Source organism: Lepisma saccharinum, chromosome 2 (genome assembly GCF_977018435.1).
Source record: "Lepisma saccharinum chromosome 2, izLepSacc3.1, whole genome shotgun sequence".
In the NCBI taxonomy this organism is placed as follows: Eukaryota; Metazoa; Arthropoda; class Insecta; order Zygentoma; family Lepismatidae; genus Lepisma; species Lepisma saccharinum.
The window spans coordinates 204,199,426-204,213,752 of NC_139230.1; the positions used below are offsets into that span (position 1 = coordinate 204,199,426).

Genomic DNA, 14,327 nt, shown 5'->3' on the forward strand with positions numbered 1-14,327 from the left:
CCTTGATTCGTCGCTGTCATCTCTGCGTAGAAGTAAACGGCAGACATTTTGAAAACCGTCTGTGATTATTGCCCTCGGCAAATACCAGTGAGAACACTTTTGGTATTGCTCCCCACCCCCTTTGTGTGGTGAAAGTGACATCTTCAGTTCGTGTACAGTGACACGGACTGTCTGTGCGTAAGATATTGTAGCATTTGTTGTTTGTTGTGTGTGTGTGGGGGGGGGGATATTACGCAGTTGTCACGTGTAAAAATACACGTTGTCGCAATCATCTGATATTGTGTTTTTCTTTCCCTCCTCCTGTCTCTCGTATGCCACATGACATGATTCGTTCATTCCTCGCGTGTAACTGGGGTATGCAACCGTGCTCAACTTTTCGGATTTTGTGTTCGGTGGTCATGTTTTGATGTTTGAGGTCGGGATGTGTTGTCTTGAACGCATTTCTCATTGTCACGGTCCTTCTTGCTGCGTTACATACCTTTTCCATGCATTGTTGTTGCTGGAAATCCCCAATTCCTTTGAGGACTCCATTGCGCATGCGTGCAGTGAACTTTTCATAGTGACTTCCGGACTGAGCACATACGATTCCTTTATGATTCCCTTGGAACCGCCTCTCTATCTGTGATAGTATTCGTCCCAGTTAGGTGTGACGTTCACTTTGTCACCTTTTGCGAGGCTCCTATCTCGGAAACGAAGCCTCAGTCGTAAAAATGGAACTTAGACTTTTTGCTTGTTTTCGTGTGAGGAATCACCTCCCAAGCGTTGTAAACGACCTTTAGAAACACCCTGTATATACAAGGGTTGATCAAATGAAAAGGTACAAAACGACACTGTCGGTGTAAATGAATACTTTATTCAAAGTATCCTCCATAGGCCTGAGCACATTGATCCCATTGATGAACGAGCCAAATGATTCCTTTTTCCCAGAATTCCTTTGCCCGTGACGCGACCCAGTCCTTCACAGCATCCTTGAGTTCATCGTCCGAGGTGAAGCGCTTTCCTTTGAGATGCTTTTTCAGGGGACCAAACACATGGAAGTCACAGGGGGATAAGTCCGGACTCTAGGGCGGATGGTCTAGTTGCTCCCACTTGAACCTGGCCAGTTCCGCGTGTGCGACCCTGGAGACGTGTGGACATGCGTTATCATGGAGCAGAACCACACCCTCCATGAGTAGCCCTGGTCGTTCGTCTTCCCCGTAAACGTTCACCATCCAGCGATGAATATCGGCCAGTTTAACACCTTCCGCTGTCAGAAAACGGATAACGCCTCGCTGCTCCTCAACAGTCGAATTTGCCAATGTTAACACCATCCTGTCCGAACACGCACTGCCGCGTCACTTGGACGGCGCTCTGTATCGGAGCCTCTGCTCTCTCCTGCGCATGCGCGTTCCCCTGCATGCTCCGATGCCGCATGGCGACTCCAATCGCACCCCTACATATCACGCTACGTTCTCCCATCGCGGCATCGGTATTATATAAACTATTCCGTTGTTACGACGTTTCGTACCTTTTCATTTGATCAACCCTTGTGTGTATATATATATATATCTTACTATAGGGGTTTATTATAGACAGGGTTTATGCACAACCAATGCCAACTTCCATCCAGCTGTATATATAAAAATCAACTCCTTAGAATTCCTTCTGGGGAATTCATGTGCATTTTTGTGGGGTTTGCTTTCACTGTTATCTAGATATTCCCAATAGTTTTGTGATTATGTGAACCTATTAAATTATTGTGAATATCTAGACAACAGTGAAAGCAAATCACATGAAGATTCATTAACAGTTCCATATGGGCACAACACCTGTTACTAGTTTATTTCATCATTTTTAACATTCATACTTACCTATTCTGCATTGCGAAACATTCTTCAAGGAGGTATGTTACTTTTTCATGAAAATAATTTCAATTTTTCACATTAAGAGTAATTACTGTGCTTCCTTTTTTTGCTTCCGTAACACACAATATGGCGGGCAGAGCTTGAGTAGCATTGTGGAATTCAGTGTTTCCAACCTTCTTAACAGAAAAATGCCCCACAAACCATTCACGTTAAGGTTAGGTTACGTTAGGTAAACATAGTTATAAAAAAAGGGTTTGTAGTGGAATTCAACATCAGAAAATCACGGAGTGGTTGGAAACACTCACAGGGGGTTACGTCATCAACCGTACGCAACATCCGGTTCATGTAGAGGAAGCAGATAGAAGCAATGGCAATTGTGCATCGGAGATATATTTCTCTTCAGAAATACATGAATTCCCAGTCGAATACATTCAACGATGAAAGAAAATACCTTCACGAACTTTGAAAATGCCACAGAAACTAATTTCCGTAAGTAGTTTCTTCTGTAAAATTGAAGAAATACATTGTGCCCATATGGAACTGTTACCGAAGATTCATGTGAATACTCTGGAAGGAATTCTAGGCAGATGTAATTTTAAGGAGAGGAAATTTCGATAATGGCTTGACTAGCATTGGCCAAAAGCCCAGCCAAGCATTAAAACACTGATTCCAAAATCTTACAACATGGCGAACAGGGAGTTGAGAAAATTAATACTGAGCATATGAAATTGTGGACGTTCAATACTAGCCAAAACTAAATTCTAACTTCAGAACAAGTGAATCTTATCAAGATGGAAAACAAAATGCACGTGCTTTCAATATCACTGCATGATGTTCAATTTTTGGTACTCTCCTTGTATGTAACAGTTGGGCTGAAAAGTTCGTAGGCTAACATAGTAAAAAATATTTTTTAAAAAAAAATCGATTTTATTATTCAATATAGTTGCCTTCGAGGGTGATACAACGATTATAGCGGTCATACAATTTTTCGATGGCATTTGTATAGTACGATTTCTCTTTAGCCTCAAAATAGGCCTCAGTTTCGGCGATTACCTCTTCATCAGTGCTAAATTTCTTTCCAGCGAGCATTCTTTTAAGGTCTGCAAACAGGAAAAAGTCACTGGGGGGCAGATCTGGAGAATATGGTGGATGGGGAAGCAATTCGTAGTCTAATTCATATAATTTTGCCATCGTTTTCATTGATTTGTGACACGTTGCATTGTCTTGATGAAACAGCACTTTTTTCTTCTTCAAATGGGGCCGTTTTTTCATGATTTCATCCTTTAAACGCTCCAACAACGCTACGTAATAATCGCTGTTGATGGTCTGGCCCTTTTTGAGGTAATCGATGAATATAATACCATGCGCATCCCAGAATACTGATGCCATAACCTTGCCAGCCGACTGTTGCGTCTTTCCACGCTTTGGATTCGGTTCATCACGTGCAGTCCACTCGGCTGACTGTAGATTGGACTCTGGAGTGTAGTTATGGAGCCATGTTTCATCCATTGTAATATATCGAAGGAAAAATTCGTGTTTATTACGGTTGAATATCGCTAAACATTGCTCCGAATCATCAAAACGTTGTTGCATTTGATCGATTGTGAGCACGCGCGGCACCCATTTTGCACACAGCTTTCGCATGTTCAAATATTCATGCACAATATGTCCAACACGTTCCTTTGATATTTTTAAAGTCTCAGCTATCTCGATCAACTTCACTTTACGATCATTTAAAATTATTTTGTGGACTTTTTTGATGTTTTCGTCGGTAACAGCCTCTTTGGGGCGTCCACTGCGTGCATCGTCTTCGATGCTCATTTCGCCTCGTTTAAATTTAGCAAACCACTTCTCAACGGTTGATTTTCCTGGTGCAGAGTCTGAATAATGTTTATCAAGCCAAGCCTTGGCTTCAAAAGTATTTTTTTTCGCCAAAAAGCAATGCTTTATTAACACACGAAATTCTTTTTTATCCATTTTTTCACAATAACAAAAGCTGCTTCACTCACAATGCTATATTTCACGAACTAATTATCCGGCAGCTGTGAAATTTATACACGTATCTTTTTAAGGGTAGTACTAAGTAAAAATCACATGGATTTAATTCTAGTAACGCCATCTATGAGTCAGCCTACGAACTTTTCAGCCCAACTGTTAGGAAGGGGGTACCTTGAAATTTCAGTTAGTGAGAGAGACCTTAATTTCAAATATCTAGAACACAATTTAAATCATTTTCAAATGACTGCCTCAATACAGCTTTCTTCCTCATTTACAACTAAATATGTAACAAACACTTAATGCATTTATAGAAATATTTAACACCAACATACAGAACTGAAATTTTTAGTGATCCTCCTTTCTGGCTCCAGAATAATAAATGGTATCTACACAGTTAATGCAAGTACTTCTTGATTGTTCATATTGTGTGACAATTTCACTGTGAATCAATCTAAAAACAAATGATACCAGCAAAGATATATTTAACATCAACATTTCAGTTTCACTCATGAGTAAACTTTATTTTTTAGCCTTATGAAAGTTTTGAGTAAAGATGTTTAATGCTGCAGTTAAAAGTAAATTTTTCTTCTTTGATTCATAATTATATGGAGTTGTAGTGAAGTTCAATCAAAGTAAATTATTTCCTATTTCAACAGAAAGTAGATTTCTCATCAACCCTGAACTAATATTAATGAAAAATATTTACAGGTGAAATGAGTCGGCCACACAGCGAGTCAAAACCATGGACACCGCCTACCATGCCTGAGGCAGAATCCGGCAAACCATTAGGTAAAGTCCATTTTTTATGTTTTTTTCTTCAGAGAATTGTAAAGGATAACAATCTAGATTTAAAAACCAGAAATACATATGGTTGTGATTCATATACAAATATTATATTTTGTTTGAATTTGAATTCAGTTTACGTACAAAATCTTCACTCAAAATAAAACGTAATATAATATTTTTACTTACCAATCAGAGCTGCAGTGTTCCAGTCGGTAGGGCATCTGACTGCCACGTGGGAGACCTAGGTTCGATTCCCAGGGTGAGTGGTCTCAGGTGGACATTTTCAGACAATGTCTCTGCATGAAGCAGCTCTGGGGTATACCCAGCCTCTAATAAATGGGGGGTACCCCCCAGGTGGCTAACCTGAGGGGGTAAAGGTGACCGGAGCATGGTGCTGATCACATCATCATGTCCGAGTGGTTAGCACATTGCACTAAGACATCAGTGGTCCCAGGTTCAAATCCTGGCCTGGGCATTCTTTACGAGTGTCCCTTTCATCATTTCATCTTATCATCACTCATCCTCATCTTCGTGATTAGCCAAAAGTGGCAGAACTGAAGGCAAGAAATTTGCATTTGGTTATTTGAAAGGAAGAAACTGAAAACAGTATCCTTAGCCCCCTTATCAACCCCCCTGTTCTCTGGACTTTGCAGTCTGCCATCTAGTGTGACCATGGAGAAACATTGTGATTAGGAAGCAAAGAAGTCACTAGTATCACCCACCAGGTGAAGGCACAGAATATAACACAGAGAGCAAATTTTCCTTTGCTGGTTTAGTAGTGAAAAGTGTACAAACTTTGTACAAAATAGCAAACAATTAGATCAGAACAAGAAATACATTTCTCCACAATAATGCATCTCTAATGAGATGGCTTTTTCTTTTTTTTGTAGAGAAAAGGAACTGTCTATTTAGAAATAGTTACAACATTGTGTATTATTATATTCATATTTTGGCACACAAGAGATGTGGTATATCTGTAGAAATTTGAGCAAAAAAAATACAAGTTTGACCCAGGTCTTTTGCATACCAGCTGAAGAGCTTGTTGCAGAACAGTTACAAAATTTGTTGAAAGTATTATTGATACTCAAATCATATCAGAACTAACTATGAGTAAGTTTAATCTAGGGTATAAATGTAGCTGAATTCAGTTATCCAAATCTTTCAAGGTATGTTTTTTATGATTTGTAGCTTTCAGGTAAAGAATTGATAATTTTTCTTGGTTTTACATGAGGTGAGTTCTGGTGAAGTTCCCTAGCTTCCGGGAGCTAATGTAAATCTTGATTTAGTTTATTTTGTACTTCGATTTTCTGCCAGTTTTGGCTAATCATGAAGATCAGGATGAAAGGTGATAAGATGAGAAGGATGAAGGAACAATCACAAATATGTAGGGACAACACAACAGAAGCCCCACAGAGGATTATACTGGCTGTGAATCCAGACGCCAGAGCCTCGTTAGTCTGCAACAATGCAGTCCAGGGTGTACTATGTGGAAGGGAAGTTGACATTTGGGTGTCTTCAGAAAGGGTCATCCCTTACACCCCTTGGCTTCAACTGAGCCCTGCCTGAAAGACGTTGCATCTGATTAACCAATCCAATACCCTTCATTCCCTGAATATTAGAATGGTGTTAGTTCTAAAAAGCTTAGAAATTCTCCAGAACTCGCCTATCATTTAATTGAGAGCTCTTCTTCATATTGTGTTTTGGTTTTTAGGACTTCGTAATCAGTAAATAATTCCATGCTTCTATAATCCAGAATATTTGTTTCCTTAAGAATTAAATTTGTGTGTGAAACTCTTGCCTGTTTCATGTAATTAATGATTCATATAAAATAAAAGATCAGTATGGTAAAAATAATTAGATGGAAAGAACATAGTGTTAAGTGAAGCTAAACTAGAGAGCAATGTGTAGTAGGGTTTGACTACTGTAATTCATTTCCTTCTTTTTATGCATGCTTTCTCAGGCTGGAAGCCTAGCGGCTCTGATTCTATGACTACATCCATGATTGGAAGTTTGACTGCTGTGAATGGATATGATGAAGAAAAACCAGAGAAGGCGGAAGAAGAAGAAGATGATGATGATGATGATGAAAGAAACGTTGATCCCTCAGTGACTGAAACAGTGGAAGCAAAGAGGGAAGAGAAAGTTTCACCCCAAACATCTGATGCAGAGAAATCTACATCAGGGACGACTTTAAAATGCTTGGAAGACCCTTCCTTTGTTTTTGACTCAGCCAGCGTCCCTCCAAAGCCTGTTCAGTCCCAATCCGGCCCCTACAAAGTTCTGGAGGCGTGGCCCGGTCGGGACATCCCTCAGGTGCCATACCGCGTGCTAGAAGCTCCAGGTGTGCCCTCAGATGTCTTGTACCAGCCCACCGAGCTAGGAGCCGGGGGTGGGGCCACAGAGGCACCACCTCCAGGCCCCCAGCTGCCGGCCCCTCAGAAACATCCTGCCCCCTACCGTGTGCTAGAGGGACCATCGGAGGTAACAGTCCCTCGGCATCCGAGCGGAGCAACTCCTTACCATATATTAGAAGCCCCTGAAGTCCCCCCTCCTGTCCAAGAATCTCCTACGAAAACTGCCTCGCTAGTGTCCCCATCCTCGGGCCGCTCCTTGGCGTCAGACGTTTTAGAGAAAGCGCGGACCAGATTTGACAAATTTTGGGGCAAAAGCAAAGATACAGACAAGGAAGGGAAAGTATAGGACTTGCCATATAATTAGATCATTTTAGTAAGAGCTCCTTGTTTCCTGCAGTGTTCAAATACGAACTATGTTATATAACATGCTTTACTTCAGGATCCTCCAAAAGCATCTGTAGATCTCCTCACAGTGATTTTTCTTTATTCTGCAGATCCCATTCAATGTTTACTGGAACACAATAGCTTCCAGAACAGGGTTGCAGACAACAAGAATAGGAGATTAACGATCAGATCATAAAGGACATTAAAAATGATTTAAAGATTGTTTGTTTTTTTAAAGAAAAGAAATAAACTAAAATGAAGAGAAGCACGTTCACTTAACACCTTTGCTCATCAAATGTTAATAAATTAATTCTAAATCTCAAATATGGCAAGTTAAACTACCGAAACCAAATATGACTGACTTTCAATTAATTTCATAGTATTAAGAGCAGATATAGCATTTGTACCATCATTTGTAAAAAGTGTGAACTGACTGCTTAAGCTTTGAAACGGATGCTTTGACGAATGTTGCTGCCACTGTGAAGCATGTTAAGGTGGTGTACGACTATAGTATACAGATAAACTTGACAGGTATAAAGATCCATGCCAAATCACTGCCAAGAGCACTGTGGTGACTGGTTCCAGAGTTATCAAGCAGACATTTACAAGACCTTATAGTACCAATTGCATGTCATGAAGCTAAGTTATTTGCCTACATTGTAAACTTGTGATGCTTTTTACAGCCGACTATGATGAAAAATGGTAAACTTCTATGTGTTACCAGTAAACATTTGTTGTATTTGATGTTCATAGATGCTGCTGTTACAATGAAGTGTGGAATCTATGCCTGTCCAGGTTATGGCTCTGATGAAAATGTACAACATATGTTAGTTTCCAATACCATATTTCCTTTCTACCTTTAAAATCGGAACCGTTCCAACACCTTACTGCTTCAGAGCAAGTTTGCAAAATTTGTCCTTTAGCATATATTTATAGAATGTGCAGGAACGCGATAAGTTTATTTAAAGAATACATTTTTTAATGCTGATGAAAGAAGTTGAAAGTCAACTTTGATTTTTTTTTTTTTGTTTGTTCATTCCGAAATTTTGTGTTCTTCGTTCATTGAGCCATACAAACTTGAACACTGAATGGAAAATTAATGTATTAATGACTAGAGATTTAATCACTGTTGTTGGATTGATAAAGAATGAAGCTATTGCATTATTACACTTTGTACATTCCTACGGGAATTGTTTCTTGGTGAGAATGTATATACATATAAGAGTAAAAAAAAGTACATCTAATTCTTGTTTCAGTTCAAAAATATCCTGTGCAGTTAGATTGTGCCATGCGTAGATGGGAAATGCTGATTACCAAGTGACATGACGTCCACATCTCAATTTTTGTTATTTGTAGAGGTTCCTTACTGTTTAATAGCTAGTTATTCACATAAAATATCAGGGTTGTTAATATTATCTGTGCATATTCCCTGTTGGTGTACCATGGTTCATTATATATCCTTATTATCATATCCTCAAAATAGTTAATCTATTGTTTAATGCTGCATATTTGTTGTATTTAAGACTGGTTTATGAAAGGAAAGAGACTGCCAGTGGCACTCATGACAAGTATTTCCTGTCTTCCCATGAGTACACCCTTCATCTAATACCCAGCCTTTCTTCCCATCCCTCCTCCCCTAGTATTGTTTGATAGGTTTGTGTGAGTTTATATAAAGCTGCTACTAGTGCTTTCACAAGAACACACTTAATATTTACATTTGTATGTATTTATTGCCATGATTTACTTCAATAAATGTACAGCTTCTTTAAGTGTTAACTTTTCTTTCCTGGGAACCATATGTGAAGATTTGAGAAGTTTCTTGCAAAAACACAATCTCTCTCAACATTAAAAAAACTACTGCATAGGAATTGTAATTTTAGTAAATTAAGGCTCGGCTAGACCTTTGGCATTCGAATGGGCGATTTTTTTCAAATTTTCCTCTCCATACAAAAAACCCATTGGATATTTCAAAATATGAAAAATTACATATGCTTAGAAGTGCTTCTACAGCATTGTCATGAATTTTCGTGTAGTTTTCTTTCACTGTTGTCTAGATATTATCAATAGTTTAATAAGACTTATGTAATCATGAAACTATTGATAATATCTAGACAACAGTGAAAGAAAACTACATTATTACACTTTGTACATTCCTACGGGAATTGTGCCATGTGTAGATGGGAAATGCTGATTACCACTTCTAAGTGACACGATGTCCACATCTCAATTTTTGTTATTTGTAGAGGTTCCTTACTGTTTAATGGCTAGTTTAATAGACTTATGTAATCATGAAACTATTGATAATATCTAGACAAGAGTGAAAGAAAACTACACCAAAATTCATGACAATGCTCTAGAAGCAATTCTAAGTGTATGTAATTTTTCATATTATGAAATATCAAACAAGTTTTTCGAATGGAGAGGAAAATTTGAAAAAAATCACCCATTCGAATGCCAAAGGTCCAGCCGAGCCTTAACTTGCATTAGTGCTACATTTTAATTTAGTAATTGACATTTTAGATCTTTCAGAATTCAAATTTAGTAATTTAATTGAAATTTTAAACCTTTTATAATTCATGACCAGAAAAGGCTCAAGTGATTATTGTTTTCATGTTTGGGACAAATGAAGGTTTTTGCAAGAACCTACACAGGACAGTCTAATTAATAATTCTAATAAACAAGAATAATCATTGTAGATTAGGCACACACAGGAGATGTACTACATAGAAATTTTCAGCAAAAAATGCAGGCTCGACCAGGACTTCAACCCGGGAGTCTGGCATACCGTGCCATTGCTCTAACCACTGGGCTACCGAGCAGGCCTGGCCTTGCCTGATTTTTCGCTATTGCTGTTTTACCTGCAAGGAATTGTCTCTGCCAGTGCTTTTAAAGGCAACAGATCCTGTTGCGGTAGCAGCGATAGCGAAAAATCAGGCAAAGCCAGGCCTGCTCGGTAGCTCAGTGGTTAGAGCAATGGCATGGTATGCCAGAGATCCAGGTTCAAGTCCTGGTCGAGCCTGCATTTTTCGCTGAGAGTTTCTACATAACAATAATCACATGTCTTCCTTACACTTGTGTACAGTACATGTGCATATTTCATCTGTAACATTAACACTTTGAATCGAATTCAGTAGACAAAAAACTTGACATCTCACTATTTTCATTCACAATGACACTAACAGAATCATAATTGTAAAGATGCATCTAAATAGACTGTGTGTCACGAGCCGGCTCGTGACATATGTGTTGACTAGGAAGCTTTATTCAAGTTCTGTGGTGTAGTTCTGTGGACAATATTCAGGGTGGCTACAAACAAGCAGAAATGAAATTCCCTGACTTTTCCAGGTTTTCCAGGACAAAATTTATATTTTTCCCTGACAATTACAAACTAAACTAAATCGATGTTATTTCAAATGGAAATAATAAACTCATACAGATCCACGTATGGTTTTGTTAAGTACCAATATTATCTTCTATGAAATTGACTTAATTTCTCTATTCTCTATGATTTGAATTCAAACTGCAAAATAGTGAATTTGGAAAATTATTACAATTCACAAGCTAGGGAAGGATTACAGAATTTTGTCAAACGCAGTAACTTTAAAATAAAATACTTGATTATTTTTAAAGTTACGACTAAATGAGATAAGAGTGAAGAGTGATTGATTAAGAAATACAATTTGTAATTTATCAGTCTCCTTATACATTCTCGGTATTATATGTTGATATTTCCACTGAGGTTTAGAACCCTCCGCTTGTAAGAACCATGTGTGAAGACTCATTTTTCGATGCATAAAGATACTTATCTCTTCTCTGTAAAGCAAACAACTTAACTCTTTCATATAAGTGAAACAATTGAATCGAACAAATATTTCCTTACATTATCAATGGGATTTCTGCTTCAGTACAGTATATCCAAGTGAAGTACTGTGAAACTGACAACATGCAGTTATACCATTAATACTGACGAAAAGGGTATGTAGGTATTAGAAATTTAACGCAAGGAATTTATAGAATTGCATTGTATAGGTACCTGATTTAGCTAACCACACATTAAAACAGGAACACTCTAATATTAAAAGCTTCTGAAAGTTCATATACGAGGGGCATCCTGAAAAAAGCTCCAATGGTGCCTATACGCAGCACTAGTGGTCGGAGAGCGACACACACACACACACATGCAGGCAGGAAGAAGTGGCATGTAGCTGTAATCTGGTACAGTTGCAATGCAGCCGTTTTAGGACAGTTATAGGTTAAAGATTGCAGCTCTCATACAGTCTCCCACCGTCTGCGATGTAGCCTACATTGCACGCTCAGGATTTGGCACAGAGCCACCAGCAATCGTGTAAGGTGTGCAGACCGGACGTCGTGAGTGATAGTATGGTCAGACAATGGTGCAGACAATTCACGGAACACCAATCGAATGTGCACAACCCCATACAGCTGAGTACACACAGGCCCTTTACATTACTTCAGGTGAGAGATCTTCGACCACTCCCTGTACAGCCACGGCCTTGAATGTACCGACTTTCATCTCTTTGTTTAACTGAAGAGGTTTCTGGCGGGGCAAGGATTTGACAGCTACAATGCGGTAGAGATAGTTCCAGTCTTTGCTGTCAGACACATATACCATGGGCATACCGTGCGCACTTAGCTTGGTAATTCAAAACATATCTCGTGCGACAAATACGAAGATGTAGCTCCCGTGTGACAGTAGATGCGCACTCTATCTCCTGTTAGAACCCTGCCACTTTGCTCTGTAATGCAAATGGTTTTGATAGAAGTTGAAAAAAATCGTGGGAAATACATGATTTAATGTGGCGATCGGAATTATTCCATGTACGTATAACTCTATAGTTTACTCTTGAGTAAAATGTTGGAAAACTTGCATGTTCTATGTACACAAACATGGCCTAGAAAAGACAAGAATGTTAGATTTCATGGAATTTTTCGTTGTTTTAGGACATTTCTTTAAAAAAAATCGCTAAAAACGCCAACAATTCGCATTTTATGCCAAATTCGAGTTATTATGATATTTCGAACGGGCGAAAAATGTGTCCAGACATCACAGCACATTCCTAAATATAACTTCGCAGCAATTACCGGTTTTGGCGTTTGCGAAAATTCAATGTCCCTACTAATTGGAAATTACTTTCTGGCCACCCCTCGTATAAATCAGTAGATGGAAAGTGAAAATTTAGCAGGGCTGCCAGAGAAAAGTCAATTCTTGAAGAAAGTGATTTGCTTTTATGATTGAATGATTCGAGTAAATATGATATTAAAATATTTACGTATTTATTATTAGTATTTTATTTCATAATATTGGACATTAACCTTACTCAGTGAGAGATTAATGATCATCTCTCACGAGTTTAAACAGACAGAACAGAGAGTGGCGTTAATTTCATTGCAATACCAGTGTTGCAGTAAATTTGAGGTTGGGAGCATGCACTTGCCAATTTTTATAACGTTCACCAATGCAGATTTATGTTTCACTTTTTCGTGATAGTATTCAATATATATATATATCCCATTTGGTTGGATTCTTCTTGATAACTAAGAATAGTGCAATGTCATTGTAAACGTATGTTAACTTGTGTGAAACCAGTAATAAGTCAGGATGATGATAACCTTCGTAAGCACTGCTACATTAAATAAGGTGAAGTGAGCCAGAAGAGTAACAAAATTCGAGCAGCATATTTGCAGTCTAAAGCTCTTCTTGTTTATGCATGCGATTTTTGTTGGATGTTGCAGTCCATGCAATTTCTGTCGCATGGTGTAGTGATATACTTTGTCCGGTGGTGATATTCGAGAAAAATCGTATGTATCAATGGAACCTATTTGTTTCCATGTTCCTTCAGTTTGCCCAACAAAATGCCTTACTACGACGTCCGACAACTATCGGATGGCGCCACCCGCTCTTATCCCCTCCACCTCTTGACAAGTCCCCTTACTACTTCAATACGGGCAAGAAAAAATCATAATTCAATGCATTTTTCACATGATATTTAGAAGCTTATCCTTTACACCCCCGATGATACCATATGGTATCATCAGAGTAAGGTCGTACTGGCCCGATGATACCATATGGTATCATGGTGCTGATTACGAAATGGATGTGCTTTTTGGACCTTCATACTCTTATGTTTGCGTGGAAACTGACACAGGTCTGGAGCAAGCCTGGGAAATTCATATTGATGAATATCCCCCATCCCCACTCCACCCTCTCCGCAACATATCCATGCCACATTTCCGAACAGTTTCACATTTTGGCTCATTATTCAACTTGTATGGCACCCAGGAACATGTTACAATCTCTTTGGAAACGTCCATTCTTTGAAGAGAATACTAAGGTTTGTGCCTTCTCCCTAAAATAGCAGGAAAAGAGGGGCAAACTCCAGATTTTTATGTTGTTTTTTTAATACAAATCCCAAATCCCCCTTCCTCGGTTCGGCATTCTGAATTGTACTTAGTTGCATGCTATGATGTTTTAGCTGCAAAACAAAGCTTATCCGAAGTAGACTGTTTCCATAGTGCCCGAGTTATAACAATTTTCCTCGAAAAATGCAAATTACCTATTTTTCATAAAAAAATCACATTTTGGCTTATTATTCAACTTGCATGGCACCCAAGAACATGAAACATGTTTCATTCTCTTGAGAAATGTCCATTCTTTGAAAAGAATACTAAAGTTTGTGCCTCCTTCCATGGACGTCCGCAGGATTTTTTTCCAGGGAGGGGCAAGGATGGTATTTTTTCCAGGGGGGCAAAAAGCCACATTTTCCCCAATAATAATGTTGTTCCCTCAAAAAACATTGCTTAAATTTGAATTTATCATGTTCGTTCATTAACACATATTATTGTGGCTGAAATGAAATTATGTGTGTCAAATATATAATTTTAGTTGACTTTCATTTCCCGTGCCCTCCCCCTTCCGGACGCCCATGCCTCCTTCCAAATA

At 38.6% G+C, this 14,327-nt stretch overlaps 1 protein-coding gene and 1 non-coding gene across 7 annotated transcripts in view; both read left to right on the forward strand.

Annotated features, from left to right (window-relative positions):
* Window positions 1–9,129, forward strand: part of LOC145984273 (uncharacterized) — a 466,606-nt gene extending 457,477 nt beyond the window's left edge. For all 6 annotated transcript variants that reach the window (XM_083117902.1, XM_083117903.1, XM_083117905.1 and 3 more), the window contains 2 exons: window positions 4,551–4,631; window positions 6,589–9,129. In XM_083117902.1, coding sequence (XP_082974028.1) covers window positions 4,551–4,631; window positions 6,589–7,328 — 821 coding nt within the window. In that variant the 3' untranslated portion in view covers window positions 7,329–9,129. The remainder of the gene's footprint in view (window positions 1–4,550; window positions 4,632–6,588) is intronic.
* Window positions 9,130–10,313: 1,184 nt separating this feature from the next.
* TRNAT-GGU (transfer RNA threonine (anticodon GGU)) lies at window positions 10,314–10,385 on the forward strand. The gene has a single exon. It is a non-coding gene; the product is annotated as a tRNA-Thr (tRNA).
* The last annotated feature ends 3,942 nt before the right edge of the window (window positions 10,386–14,327 follow it).